The following is a 15,175-nucleotide window of genomic DNA, read 5'->3' as shown; positions in this document are numbered from 1 at the left end:
GCCATGTCGTTTTCTTCCCAGGGATACAGTGAGTCATTTCTCAGCCTCCCTTGCAGTCAGGTGTGGCCAAGGGGCTGGGACAGCCTATGGTACACGAGTGGAATGATGTGCACCACTTCTCAGCTTGGCTCATGGATACCTCCCACATGACCCTTCATGTTCTTCCTCTTTGCCCAACTAGAAGCAGAGGATTCTGAGCCCTGGGGACAGCTCCAAAAGATGCGATTGGGTGTGAATCCCTCTACACATGGAGAACAGCCACCTGCCATCCAGAAACACCCACCTCGAACTATTACATGAGCAACAAATACATTTCTCTTGAGTTAAGCCACTTAATGTTATTAAGGAGGATGTTAAGCCACTTAAGTTAAGCCACTTAATGTTTCAAGGCTTATTTGTTACCGCAGCTACTATTACCCTGACAAATACAGACTGTGAGTTGGCATATATACTCAGAAAACTGCCTGAAAGGATACAGAGCAAAATGTTAATGTGATTCTCTCTGGCTGGAGACATTCTGGGTGAATTTCACTTTCTTCTTTTTGCTGATCTGTATTTTCAACAACAAACGAGTTATCACTTGTGTAATAAGACGCAAAAGTCAAGGGATGACAGCTGTCACACATGCCAGTGTAGAATCTTTGAGATCTGAGGAAAGTGGTGGCCAGTGGCATAATCTTCACCCATGCAAGTTCTCTGCTGGTCACATGATCATTTACCAACAGGCATGTACAATATACATGAAATGATGCTAATAATAATAATAATGATTTAGTACATTTATAGGCTTCCTTCACAAAAGTGCCGTGGCATTTTAAATTCCAGCACAATTGAAGACAGCCACAGACAAAAAAAAACCTTTTCAGCTGTGCTTTATAAAAAGGGAAAGCAATTCAGCTTTTTGAACATAAAAGGAAGCCAATTCCACTAGATGACGGGGGCGGGGGGAGGAATCTTCATGTGCTCAGGCCTCCCAACTCTTGTATGATATATTTAGGACAGTCAAACTGGCCTGAAGAAAAAAAAATCAGAAAGCCCACAAGTACAGAGTTACAGAAAAAGTAAGTCGAGATCTCATTCAGGCACTGAATTACCATCTTAGCAGAAGGCAGCGTCCTCCATTTGTCAAACATAGCAGCTTGGCACTATTATATTTGAAAACATGAAAAACAGGAACTGATTTGGAGTTGGAAATAAATAACCTATTACATAGCTCCCGATATTTACTGGATTTAAAATGCTGTGCAAATGAGGCCCTGTGGGATTTCATTACTACCTCACCCCTGGGAGATGGGGACGGGCTGGATGTCGTGTGCATGGGGGCAATACAGTCAAGATGACATGACTGCAGAATTGCGCTTGGACTCCGGGCACCCAGCAACGGGACTGATGACACGCACTAAACGAGAAATAAAATCTTCCCGACAGCAGTGGGGAAACGCTGCCCTTCCTTCCTTCTCTTTCCTGGGGTGCACAGCCCAAGCCCCTCCAGAGACCAGACGTTTAGGTAACACTCCCTCCTACTCCCGTCCCTGTAAAAGCATCTTGATGAAGTTCACTGTGTCCCCAAATGCAGAGGAATCATTCAGTATCTTTCCTGAAGCTCCACGCGGTAGAAACACCACGCTGACGGCCGGGACACCTCAGCCTGTGTCCTTCAAAGCTGGGCTTGGTCGACGGCCTCATGGCTCTTGACCAAATGAGTTTCGACACATTTGATACAAGCAGCTGAGTGTCAGAGGAGACAGCAGCCAGGCCACCGGGAAACTTCCAGAGTGGTGGGAGCAGCTCCTGTTTAAAATCTTTCACTAGCTTCCCCGGCATTAGGATAAACTCCAAGGCTTCAGCTGCACTTCTGAGGCCCCGCAGCTCCTTCCCTCCCCCCACCTTGCCATCACTCGCACTTGCTTCCTTGTGGTCCTCAGACGTGCCCATCTCATTCCCACCATGAAACTCAGTCCACCTAAAACCGGGTTCCTCTGCCGAGTTTATGAGTAACCTCTGTACCCAAAACTTTATTCCTTTTCTCGTCCCGCCCCTGTTCCCCCTCAAGATTGAGGAGTATCGAAGAAAAGGGGGGATTGTAACCGAGCAGAACCCTTCCCGGGATAGACACCCCCCGCCATGTCCTCCCCTTGCCTCTAGTTTATAGAAAAATTTTAGCCTCCCAGGCCTTCCCTGGGTTTCAAAGAACAAATTTAATTAGAGAAGTGAGAAAATGCAGAAACAAAGGAAAACAGTCAAGCAAGACAAAACTATAATAGTTTAGCCATTAAGCAAAGTCAAGGACCTTCAGTTCCTCGTCAAGGGCTGTAGGTAATATCCTAAGCCACATCCTCTGAGCTGTTTTGCAAACACTGAATCCCCCACCAGGTGGAAGAAGTTAACTACATGCTGCCCACAAGCATGTAGACCCCAGACCACACCGGTTGGAACCAGAAGATCGATGATGTTGACTCCCGATTACTCCACCACCAACCAACCAGAAGAATGTCCACGAGCTGATCACATACCCCACACCCTCCTCCCTCACTCTGTCTTTAAAAACACTTCCCTGAAGGCCATTAGAGAGTTCAGCCTGTACTCCTTGCTTGACACCCTGCAGTAAATGCTGCACCTTCCTTCACCACAACCTGGTGTCAGTAGGTTGGCCTTACTGTGCGTAGGTGAGCAAACCCAAATTTGGTTCTGTAACAACCTCAGGGGCTTTGCACCTGCTGTACTGCTGCTTAGACTGCTTCCTCTGCCTCTCTGCACAGCCATCTCCTCCTCGTCATTAGGTCTCAGCTCAAATGCCACCCCCCCACCCTGGACAACTCTTCTGAGCGCCTCTTCAAAGTAGCATACCTGTGGCTCCGACCCCAGCCCTCCCACTGTTTGTGGCCTTCATAGCACTTAACAAAGTGCTTTAATTATCTTAATTGTCTGTTTAACTTGTTATTATCGGTCTCTTCTACTGACACATGAAGTCCTTGTGTAAAATGTAGGAACTATGTTCTGAGCATCCAGCCCCCAGCCTGGCTCTCAGACAGGTCCAGTAAATGACCGTGGAAGGTACATTAGTGAACTGAAGCTAAGAGACGGCTCTAAGGCCCCTGCTGGTTCTCACACGGGCACATGCTAGGCCCTCACTCACCTTGGACTCAGCTGCTCAGCTCTCCGCACCTCCGGGCAGAATCGCTGGGGGAGGGGGCAAGGAGGTTTCGAAGTATGCAGGAAATGCTAGGCAGTAGAAAAGTCCGCTCGCCTGGCACAGGAAGCAGGAACAGGTTTCTTTAAAGCAGGGGTCTGAGCTCCAGCATGCATCAGAATCTCCTGGAGGGGCTTGGGCCCACCCCCAAGCCTCTGATTGGCGGGGAGGGGATAAGAATTTGCATTTCTAACAAGTTCCCAGGTGATGCTAGTCAGGGTCCAGGTGATGCTGGTCAGGGGGGCCACACTCTGAAGCACAGATTTAAACAACTTGGGGAATTCTAGATAATTATTTGGGGGGTGGGGACTTCTGGGCTACCCGACCTTTGTGAGTTGCTAATATTAATGAAATGAGTCTTTTACAGGGAAAGAGAGAATAAGACAGCATGTATGTGTTTGTACGAATGAGAGAAGGGGTGTGGGAGAGAGGACAAGAATGGGAGAGAGAAAGGAGAGAGCTGGGGTGTCATTTAGGGTGTATACGGAAGAGGTGTGTCTGTTGGCCCCATGGGAACTTACAGGGCATTTCAGAAGTACATAAACAGAAAATCAAAGCTCAAAAAAAATGAAACTCAGTTTAATAAGAAAGTGGTTCTCAAACTGTGGTGTACCCAATCCTCTGGAACTTAATAAAAATGTCAGAGGCCTTGGCTCGTTGGAGTGAGACGGGGCCTGGTCTTGTATCGTTACCAAGTCCACCAGCTGATTTGGATATGATCAAATGTGGCAAACTCCCCCGACCGGTTATTGCTTATGAGCTGAGCCCATCCCCCTCAACCTGGTGGCAAAGAAGGAACATGCTAGACTAATATTCAGATGTACAATTGCTCATCTCCAAGTTCTGCCAGTTATTTGTTCTATGACCTGGGCAAGGGCTCCCTTGACCTCGCCGACCTCAGACCTCAGTTTTCCCACCTGTAAAATGGGCGCAGTGATAACCGGGAGACCATCACTGTGCCTTGCTGAAGACTGGTGGAATCTGTTGCTTTTGGGGGTTCTGCATTTATTAACATTAAATAAATGCCCCTCAATCAGGGAAATGGTTTCAACAATGAAGATCAGCTGTGCCTCCTTCAGTTGCAAGAAAAGGAAGCAGGTGACAGAACCACAGTCTCTGCCTGACCCACAGCTCTCCATGTCCTCCTGTCCTGAGGGAGGGCTGATGCAGAAGCTAAGGAGGGCAACGAGACATTGTGATAACCTTTCTGGGGAGAATGAGGCAGTTTCTCCCTCCCTAGGCTTCCCCTACGCTGGTGCAGAGCCTCGTCTGCTGTTAAGACAGCAACCACAATAGGGCGGTCTTCATAACACAGCCTTTCCTGGGCTGGCCAAGGGCAGAGGGATGGGCTGGAGCAGAGGATGCTGGCGGCAGCTGAAGCCGTCAGCTCTCTGATCATGTTGGGAAGTTAGGGTAGATAAACTGACATTTCCTTGAACTGTTGTTGCCTCTGCAGCTGCCAAAATACTTCCCTTGGGCTGTCACCCTTCATTTTGGAAGTTTCCCAGTTTTTGCTCTCAAAGACACTAGATGTTGTCCCTGCCTGCTGCACGGAGCATAAAATCCAGACCAAGCTTTTAGGTCCTACGACAGAGGGTCTCAGAGCGTCTCCTGACTGCCGATAGAGTCACCTGGGGAGGTTTTGTACTGAGGTCCCAGCCCCATCCAGGCTAATTAAATTAGAAACCCCAGGGCAATGGTTCTCAGCTGGGGCGACTTTGCCCCAGGGGACGTTGGCAATGTTTGAAGACATCTGGGTTATCGCAACGAGGGACTTGGTACTACTGGCATCTAGTGGGAAGGAGGCAGGGATGCTGCTAAACATCCTAGAATGCACAGGGCAGCCCCCATAAATGAATCATCCAGCCCCAAATGTCACAGTGTCGAGGTTGAGAGACTGGGGTAGGTGTCGGTATTGTTTTAAAAGCCCCCCGCTCCCCAACCAGGCTTGAGAGCCCCCTCCCCTCCACAATCTGGCTCCTGCCAGCTTCTTTACCCTCATCTTCTACCCTCTTGCCCTCACCCACCATGCTTTGCCACCACAGTTTTCCTTCTGGTCCTCAAACACTCCCTGCTTATTCCTACCCCAGGACCTTTGCATCTGCTGTTCCCTCTGCTGGGTGTGCCCTGCCCCCGAGTCTGCACAGCTGGCTCCTAGCGTCCAGGTCCCTGCCCAAATACCACTTCTTCAGAGAGGCTTCCTGGACCCCACACATACCCCCCCCAAAATAACCCCGACACCCAAGTCCCTCTGTAGCACATCTCTCCCGTTTGTTTCCTTCAACAGACTGGGACCTACTTGAATTATCTCATTACCACTTTAGTACTAGTCTGTCTCTCCTACTAAAAATGACAGCACCCTGTGAACCGGGTCCATGTCTGTCTTGCTCACCATCATCCCCTAACGTCCAGCAAAATGCCTGGTGCTTAATAAGTGTTTACTAAATATCTGTTGGATGGATGGATGGATGAACAAGCATTGGAGAAGGACGGGGTTCTCAAGCTGTCAGAGGATGAGGTGTATTGATGATGGAGACCTGTGCTCCTGTCCTGGCTCCACTTTTCCTCTCCTGGTCTCAGTTTCCACATCTGTAACGCAGCTGGGATGGGTTCAGTGGGATCAGGATCCCCCAGTGAAGCCCTCTCGGAGACATCAATTTCAGGGATTTGCTTTGTCTTTGTCTCCATGGCCCCAAGCTAAGGTAGGTTGACCCATAACCCTGTCACCAGATAAATAACAAATTACCTCCCACTGAGATCCCAATACTATGTAATTCTGTCTGGTCTATTTTCCTTGGAAAATTTCCCTGCTTCCATTTCCCTTTGCACTAGCTGGACACATCTGACACCAATGCTGGGCACATAATAGTACTCCCTGGCGACACTCTTTAAGGCAGGGTTCCCCAATATTAGTCAAATTAGAATGGGTTGGGGAGCTTGGTTGAAAAGGCTTCACCTACAAATAGACTGGATGCACCAGACTGAGGGTAATGTGGCAGACTGAAAAATGGCTCCCAACGATATCCAGCTCCTAATCGCTAGAAACTGTGACAGTTACTTTATATGGCAAAAGGGACTTGGCGGGTGTGATTAAGTCAAGCATCTTGAAATGGGAGCTTATCTTGGATTATCTGGGTGGATCCTACATGTAATCACAAGAGTCCTTGTAAGAGGGAGATGTGACCTGTGACGCCCGAAGACGCCATGCTGCTGGCTTTGAAGATGGAGGAAGGGGCCACAAGCCAAGAAATGCAAGGAAGGCAGCTCCAAAAGCTGGGAAAGGCAAGGACACAGATTCTCCTCTACAGCCTCCAGAAAAGAAAGCAGGCTTGCCTTGATTTTAGCCTAGCGAGACCCACTCCAGGCTTCTGACCTGCAGACCTGTAAGAGAATGAATGTGTGGCGTTTTAAACCATCAAGTTTGTGGCAATTTGTCATGACAGCCCTAGGAAACTAATAGAGGTAGCACTCAGGAGCCTGCATTTTAGCGACCTACCTCCCTTTGTTGGCTCTGATGCAGGAAGTCCTGGTGGACCATATTTTGGGAAGTGCTGCTCTAGAGCAGTTCCAGTCTGCTTCTGAAACAGCCCAGTCTCAGAGAACCAAAGAAGGACCCTGCAACAAACACCTGCTTTTACCTGCTCATTTTACAGATGGGGAAACTGTGGTCTAAGAAACGCTGCAGCAAGGTAGAAGGAGAAGAGATGCTTTCATTCAACTCTATCTTTATTGGCTTTCAAATTCCATCTGGAGTTTTAAAAAATGAGCAATTGTGCCGACTGTCGATAGCTTTGCAATCATCTCATAATGACCCAATCGTGAAACGATTTAGCAATACTGCTGCTAATTGCATTTGTGGATCTAGCAATTGGGTAACTAGTTGGTTATTACTCATTCCCCAAGAGCCATATACATTGCATTACAAGGAAGCTAATCTTAGAAATACTTGTTAACTTCAACGATAATTACTAGGTAATTGGCTAGAGCACGCCATTGTGAATTTATCTGGAATATGCCAGGTAATTATCTGGTCTTATGTTCCCTGTAAAATAAATCCAGGGTCCAGAAACTGTTCCAGTTGGTTGGCTATCATCCAATCATCAACCTCTGCCAACCAACTGCACGAATGCGAGTGATTAATCAAATTACTCAAATATTTGGTTTCAAACTGAATGTTCAGATAAGAAACCTGGGTGGCCAACAAGTGGACGTTGCTGAACGGGAGAGAGGAGGGCACTCAGCCGCTCCCTAAGACAAATATATAACGACACAATAATATGGAATAAATGCCACTTCTTTGGGGCTCATCTGGCTTCTTCAAACAAAATACCAAAACACTTCAGAGACCAATTATATGTCCCAAAGCTGCAGAGTCTTTATCATGGTGCCAGGAAAAGGCTGCGCTATTTGTGAAATCTGCAGGCAGTTATGGTGCTTGGGGAGGGGGACTCAGAATTTTGTATGTAATAGAAAAGGGGCTGCCAACGCAGCTGGCTTGCAGGGGGAGTGACACATTTTCATAATGACCACTCTTTTTTCAAGGATGGCTGCTGACTGAATCCATCCATTTCCAATTAGCCAGCCCTTGGGAAAGAGGGGAGGGAGGCTTGGGTAACTGGGTTCCACTGATACCCCTGAAAAAGTCAGAGGCTGGTAGGTCCTTAGAGGGTCTAGGCAAAGGAGAAGAGATGATGGATTTCAAATTTCTAATTTGGGGATTTGAAAAAGAGGGGTTAGCAGGTCAGAAGGTGAGGGGCTGACCAGAGGGAAAGTTGGGTTAACAGACTGGTGGGAACAGTGGGCAGAAGGCCAGTGGTGGGGGAAAGACCACCTTCCAACCAGACTTGTGCACCTCAAGTAAAGGACCATTGACAGCCTGCTAATATAGATGATACATACTAGAAAGGGGAAAGAAAAGGGAGCTAAGGGTCTTACGTGCAGTGGTAGGTGGTAAGAATGGCCACAGACTGTCTCTCTCCCTGCATCCACATTCTTGCAACATGGCATTGCAAATCCTCCCATCTAAAGGCAGACTCTGTTCCCCATGCCTTGGATGGAGGTTGGCCACGTGACTTGCTTTGGCCAATGGACATCAGCCAACGCAATAAAGACAGAGATGTGAAAGGCACTTGTCCAACAGGGCTTGACCTCTTGTTGTCTTGCTGCATTTGGAACCCTGAGACCACCCATGGGAATGAGCCCAGGCTGGCCTGTCGGGGGGATGAGAGGCTGTGTGGAGAAGAACCGAGGCACCCCAGCTGACAGTCTGCCAACCAGTAGACACATGAGTGAGGGCGTCTGAGACTGACCAGCCCTCAGTCTGACCAGCCAGAGGACCACAGACACATCCAAGAGCCCAGCTACTGAGCCTGGCTCAGCCCAGAACTGTTTGCAGACTAGAAAGAAACTGTGACTTTGGGGTATTTGTTACTCAGCAAAAGCTTACTGATACACTCACCTAATCAGGACAGCTCAGCCCCTGAATATGATCTGGGCTGATTATTTGAGAGCCACTTCTGGTCCTGTGTAGAGTTGAGAACCGCCAATTTCTACCCTGGTTTAAGGAGGGTTGAAGGGCCATCCTTAGATCTCTAGTTCTTTGCAAGCACTTACCATTTGACACGTGGGTTCCAGTCAACCCACCAACTGCATAATCAATGGTGACAGACAATAACACACCTTCTACCGATCACCCAGGTCTTACAAATGGACTCAAAAAGGCTTTGTATGGATCACAAGGGAACAGATCAAAGACATAGCAGCTCTTCCCTGAGCCCACAGCTCCCACTATGGCACCTGCCAAAATGCGAGGCTTGTGTATTTGGGATCTTATTGCTTGGGTTGAGAATAAGAATAAGAAGGCTCCTAATGGACACTTGGCACCACAGGACACACCAAGGACACTGCTGCTGTGGCCAGTCCTAATGCAACAGAGGAGCAAAGGCCAGAGTTTAAAAACACACCAAAGGATTGTTCCACAACTGTTCAACTGAAACCAAAGCTATTTTTTTTCAATGCCTACAGGTTAGAGAGAGCAAGTCCAAGAAAGTTCCTATCATGTGACATTTTCTTAATGTCAGTGCTCTGTTAACTACAATTTTTGTGCAGCTATAGACCATGGATCCTGGATATTTAAAACAACAATGGTAGAGTTCTACAAAAGTACTCTGCGATTTTAATGAAAGCCAGAGCAAGTCATCAGAATGTCAGTCCCGGGGTCAACAAACTAGGGTCTGCAGGCCAAACCCAGCCCCTCGCCTGGTTGTGTTAATAATGTTTTATTGGCACACAGCCACATACGTCCATTTACATCTTGTCTGAGGCTACTTTCGCACTACAGCAGCAGAGTTGAGCAGTCACTAGAGAAACTGCATGGCCCGCAAAGCCAAAAATACTGTTGGGCCCTTTAGAGAGAAAGTTTGCTGACCCCTGATTTAGCCTAATCCATTCAATTTACATTTGGAGAAAGTGAGTCTCAGAGACGTTGTTTCACAAACATGGAGCACAGGCGGGTTTCGAATCAGCCTTTCTGACTTCCCATGTGGTGCCCGCTCCAGGGCACCACTCTGCCAAAGAGTTCTAGCATTAATCGTATTTTCTGGAATCGCAAATCTTAAAACCATGTAAGTTGTGATTGGTAAAGCCAGAGACTCCCCATTTACCGGAACGCTGAATTTAGCAGAACCCGCGTTTCTCAACGCTGCCGGAAGCAGAGCTTCGGGGATGAGTCTACGGGCGGGGAGCCGGCTGGGACTGACCTGGTGATGATGGCCAGGTGGGGCGGGCTCATGCAGGCGCCCATGAAGAGCACCACGTTCTCGTGCCGCGTCTGCCTGTAGGCCATCACCTCCCGCTTGAAGGCCTTGAGCTGCTCCTCGTTATCCCTCTCAATGTCGATCAGCCGGATGGCCACCTCCCCGTGCCAGCGGCCGTGGTACACCTGCCCGAAGCGGCCCTTTCCGATGAGCTCGCCGATCTCCAGCTGCTCAAAGGGGATGTCCCACTCCTGAAGGAAGATGCTGGTCTGGCTAGCCTTGCGCGGGAAGCTCCGGGCCGAGAGGAGGGACAGGTTCATCTCCTCAAAGTCATCCTCCGACTCCTCGGCCTCATCGTGACCCTCCTCGTTCTGCGGCCAGAGGGGGAGAGGGGTCAGTTCCCACCACTGCCCCACCTGCCCACCGGGTCCCACTGTGCCCCACAGTGTGTTTTTGGCTGGTGCACACGTGTCTCTCTATTTGCCCAGGCACCTCCTGTCGATCACTGTACTGCAGTGAAGGAGCTGACAGGGAGATCCTGGCGATCCATCCCTCTTGTGCTAAAGGGAAACTGAGGCTCAGAGAGGGGAAATGCCAGGAGGACCACGTATTCCGGTTTCCCATGACTTTGCCCGTTTGGGCACTGAAAGTCTCACACTTGGAAAACTGGCAAACGGGGATGGTTGGTCCCTGTGGGAAGTGCCTAGCTCTGGTCAGGCAGCCAGGCTGAGCTAGGATTAAGATTCAGGCCTCTCAAATCCTAATATCCGATGCCCTCCTGCTCGACCATGATGTTTTGACTTGCCTGATTATTTATGTGGGAGTAAGAAAGACGACAGGTTGAAATACGGGTACACCACACACCTGCATATAACATGTGACAACCCTTGACATGGAGGGCCTTCGCTTCCCCAGGGAATTTGGAATTGATGAGGCAGAAACTGAGAGATGTCAGAGCTATTCAGCACAGGCCAGAGGCCTGGGGTTCCTGTGCAGCTGAGATACAAGAGGGAGAGGTTGACAGAATGAGCCTAACACTCAGACCAAATGAGCTGGAATATGGCCGCTGTGTGACCTTGGGCAAGTCACTTCACTTCTCTGGGCCTTCTTTTCCTCATCGTAAAGTGGGGCTAATGACATCTGCCTCTGGGGGTGGTTTGAGGTTTTCAATAAGGCGAAGATCTTTGAGTTGAGTTCTTTGCACAGACCTGACCGCCTGTATGAAACATCCGCTGGGATGGCTTAGAAAATGCAGATTCCTAGGCCCCTCCCAGATTTTCTGAACCAGAATATCATAAGGCCAGGGCCAGGACTCTGCATTTTTACCCTGCACGCCCACATGACTCAGGCACACTTAGACGTGACCACTGCAACAGTTAGACACTCAAGGCCCAGGGACCTACCTTCCCAGCCTGGTGTCTGGGGGCGCCTGGGGCTGCAGGGCCCTGCCCCTTGGGTTCTTTGGCTGGAATGGGGGAGCAGCAGGTGCCTGAGATGGGGGGATTTTCAGGGGCTTGGAGTCTGACAAGACAGCCGGAGAAGGTGGCCGCTTGGCTGGGTACAGGTCTCTCTGACCCCAAACCTGAGCAAGCTGTCCCCAATGGCACACTCAGGAAATATACCTTCTTTCACGGTCATTTTCCAACTACCACAATGGTTCCAGAAAAGGACATGATTTTCTCTGGAAACCCTGACTCCACTCCCTTCAGTTCAGGACACACCAGCAGAGCCGAGGAGTCAGGGCTCTGGTTCTCACCCCAAAGACTTCATTTATTCCTCCAGGAGCTCTGGCAGGTGGGAAGAAGCCCCAGAACATTCTCAACACCCCGCCAAGCCAGTGTCCCTGAGGCTCCCATCTCCTCCTACCACATGTTCTTTAGAAAGCAGCGGGGCACATCCCCCTTGGTACTCACCCAGCCCTGAGCTGAATTTTCAACTAAGAACGCAAATCACTTGCCAACTTCTGCACAACTAGCTTTTCCGTGATGCACACCATATAACGGCCCATTAGGCTCAGTGCCGGGAGGGGCCATCCGCTCATTAGTCGTCCCGGAGTTAGAACAGCTATCAAACAGGGCCACTGCACCCCCAGCCCGCCCCAAGCCCTCTGCGTCATCAAAGACATCAATCGGCTTTGCCAAGTGGGTAGCCCCCGGAAAAAGTTGCTTCATTGCTCTCCGGTTCTCACCTCTGAGGTTGGCTCCACTTCAATTTGAAGTAATGGATTTCCTTCCAAGCTTTAAAGAAAGAAAAATAAACGTGACCCTCAGGTGAAAAGATGGGTCCATGCATTGACTTGATCCATGTAAGAAATGTCTTAAAATGAGAAGTCCTCACCACCAAGGCTTTTTCTCCAATTTCACTTCAATGCTTGTGTCTAGAATAATCCATAACCTTGTCACCAAGGAGTGGTGTGCAAGGACATTGTCTTAAATAGATTTTCTGGCCTGCTCAGGGCTCATTTTTCTTTGTTGGTTTCCACTAATCTAGCAGTTCCCTTATAAACTGGCCTAAATGCCATGGATGGCAGGATCCTTAGAGCTCTAGGTGTTTGCTAGGAAAGAATGAATCAGATCTCTACAGTTCTGAATCTTTTGGAAGGATCCTAGTGTTCATTTGGTTTTTTGCTCATTTATTCATTCATTCATTTGATTAGAATTATGTGCCAGACACAGTGCCAGACCTTTAGAGGGATACAGAGTTGAAATTGACATGGCTTCCTGACTTTACGGAATATTTATATTACTACTGTTGTGTAGATAGGCTACAAGTAACAAGGGTTGAAAGTTAGGTATGTATTGAATAAATGGAGGGTGATGGACATTCCCAGGAGAGAGGATTACTGGATATATTTGAAAGTTAGCAGTGTTTTGAGTTGCACCTTGCCAATCACGTTCAGAAGACACGTGCAGGGTGAGAAGGAGGAGGAGGAAGCCAGACTGTATTGGAGTGGAAGACACAGGCGTGTGTGTGTGTGTGTGTGTGTGTGACTCATGCATTCATGAGCTTGTGAGCTGCAGTTGTGTTCTGAGTACGGGAACAAGCTGGGTATGGGTGCTGGGGGCACAGCGTGAGGCCTAAGTGTCCACCGAGGACTGTGTGGGTATTATGGAATGTGCTCTGTGCAGGGGTTGTTCTGTGTGGGTGTGAGTTGGGTGTACATACTGGGGATGCTGGGGGAGGGGGAGTGCCATTCTTGATGGTGTAACTGGTGATGCATTGGGGATGTGTGGGCGTGTTGGAGCACACAGTATGTGATGGAGATGTGGGGCACCATATGTGTTAAAGGATTTTGGGGCGAGTGGGTTTTTAGAGCAGAGGATGTGTTTACGGAGTGAGCTGGAACTGGTAGGAGGAAGGGATCACAATGGCCACCACACCCCCTTCCTACTTCCGCAGTGGAAGCTTAGCAGATTCCCCCGACCCATCTCCTCATTTGAGGGAGACCTCCCCTATCTTGACCCTCAGACCTCACCCAGAAAGCTGCTGACCCTGCAGACAGAGTCAGTCCACTTGCTGGAGGAGGAGTGGTGAGGGGGAGTCTGGAAGACTGTAAGAACTCAAAGAGGAGAAAGAAGTAGCGTTTGCCATCCTATTAACCAATAATTTACAGTACAGCTTGGGAAGGCAGAAACCACGTCATAACAGCTGACATGCTGGAAACCTGACGCACTGCGAGAGATTTGGGTGGAACAATGCAGCTGGAGTCCTTCCTCATGCCCAACAAAATGGACTGCTCGCCTCTGCTTGCATCAAGGCGTGATTATAGCAGCCGGGGCTATTAAATGATTTCCCTTCTGCAAAGAGTCAGTTCCCATCACTCCACGCACATTTAAGCAGATCGCAGGCACTTATTGACTCCGTTTTTCACTGGCACTCCCTGACTCTCAGTTAATAACCTGGAGTTCATCTTGCACAAATTGTGGAATTGGTTTATGTGCAGCAGAGAAATGATCTGGAGCTAGATGTCAGCACAATATCCCTAGGCAAGTTGCTGCTCCTTTGATTTCAGAAATGTACCATTTGGGTCTTTAACAAAGGCTATAACATGGGTCAGAAAGGATGGAGCAGCTAGGGTAGCCAGAAGAAAAACCAAGTAGGCAAAAATGTGAGTTGGGAAAGAAGTCAAATCAAAATTAGGTCCCTAGCATGCCCCAGACTTGGGTCACAACCAAAGAAGTTAAGGAAGGTGATTTCACTTTGGCTGCACAAGCAATAGACCACTTGGAAAGAGGGTCTGTATCCTAAGGATGCTAAAGGCACCACACACAAAGATGTTTGTTGCAGAGTTGTTTACAGCAGTGAGGTATGGGAAGATGTAAGATCCAGTGGTAGGGAAATGGTTAAGGAAATTATTCCGCATCGATATGATATTTTACATTCATTAAAATCAATGTGTATGAAGAGCCCAGAATAATATGAAAAAATGTGATGTTATAGCATTAAGGGATAAACAGAGCAGGATGGAAATTGCATATAGTATGGATCACAAGTATGTAAAATATGAATAGAGCACACTTCTAAGAGTGGTGCAATTGTAAGTGATTATTTTTCCTTTCTTTTTTTTACAGAATAGTCCAAATTTCGCCAAATTAGCTTACTTTATTTTTATAATGTTATAAAGCAGGGATCAGCAAACTTGTTCTGCAAAGGGCCAGGTAGTAGATATTTTACACTTTGCAGGCCATACGGTCTCTGTTGCAACTACTCATCTCTGCTGTTGTAGTCTGAAAGCCTCCATAGACAGCACATTGTGAACAAATGGGCATGGCTGTGTTCCAATAAAACTTTATTTATAAAAATATGCTGAAAGTTGGATTTGTCCCATAGGCTGTAAGTTGCTGATCCCTGGTATAAACCTAAATTATCCTTTTTAAAAGGGGGATAATGATGCAGAATAATTGCCCTTTCATTAAGCTCTAGCTATTGCCTGGGGGAAGTGGTCTTTCTGATCACAGGAGGGTCTGGGGCTCTGAAGGAAATGGTCTGGCCCCTGGAAATCACACTTGATCGGCAGGGCCAGGGACACAAGGCAGAAGTGACTCAAGGGGATGGGTACTGTCCCTCTCTTGGCCTGGGCTGTCACACTCTCTCTCTCTTAGCTTGAGTTATTCCCTTGCCTCTATGGCCCCCTCATACTTCTTCCCCGCCTCCCACCCCATCAATTCCAGGAGAAGGAAGAAAGAAGACATGGACCCTGAGCAAACTGAAGGGCCAGGGCAGGGGAAAA

The 15,175-nt window shown here is 48.4% G+C and overlaps 1 protein-coding gene across 8 annotated transcripts in view; it reads right to left on the bottom strand.

Moving 5' to 3' along the window:
* The window catches only part of KSR2 (kinase suppressor of ras 2), a 430,186-nt gene that overhangs the window by 47,915 nt on the left and 367,096 nt on the right, over window positions 1–15,175 (bottom strand). For all 8 annotated transcript variants that reach the window (XM_059893620.1, XM_059893622.1, XM_059893618.1 and 5 more), the window contains 2 exons: window positions 12,134–12,182; window positions 9,949–10,316 (listed from right to left, as the gene is read on the bottom strand). In XM_059893620.1, coding sequence (XP_059749603.1) covers window positions 9,949–10,316; window positions 12,134–12,182 — 417 coding nt within the window. The remainder of the gene's footprint in view (window positions 1–9,948; window positions 10,317–12,133; window positions 12,183–15,175) is intronic.

The sequence above is a fragment of the Balaenoptera ricei genome, chromosome 14, assembly GCF_028023285.1.
Source record: "Balaenoptera ricei isolate mBalRic1 chromosome 14, mBalRic1.hap2, whole genome shotgun sequence".
Classification (NCBI taxonomy): domain Eukaryota; kingdom Metazoa; phylum Chordata; class Mammalia; order Artiodactyla; family Balaenopteridae; genus Balaenoptera; species Balaenoptera ricei.
The sequence above is the reverse complement of the archived record's forward strand: the minus strand, read 5'-3'. Positions and strand labels throughout refer to the sequence as shown.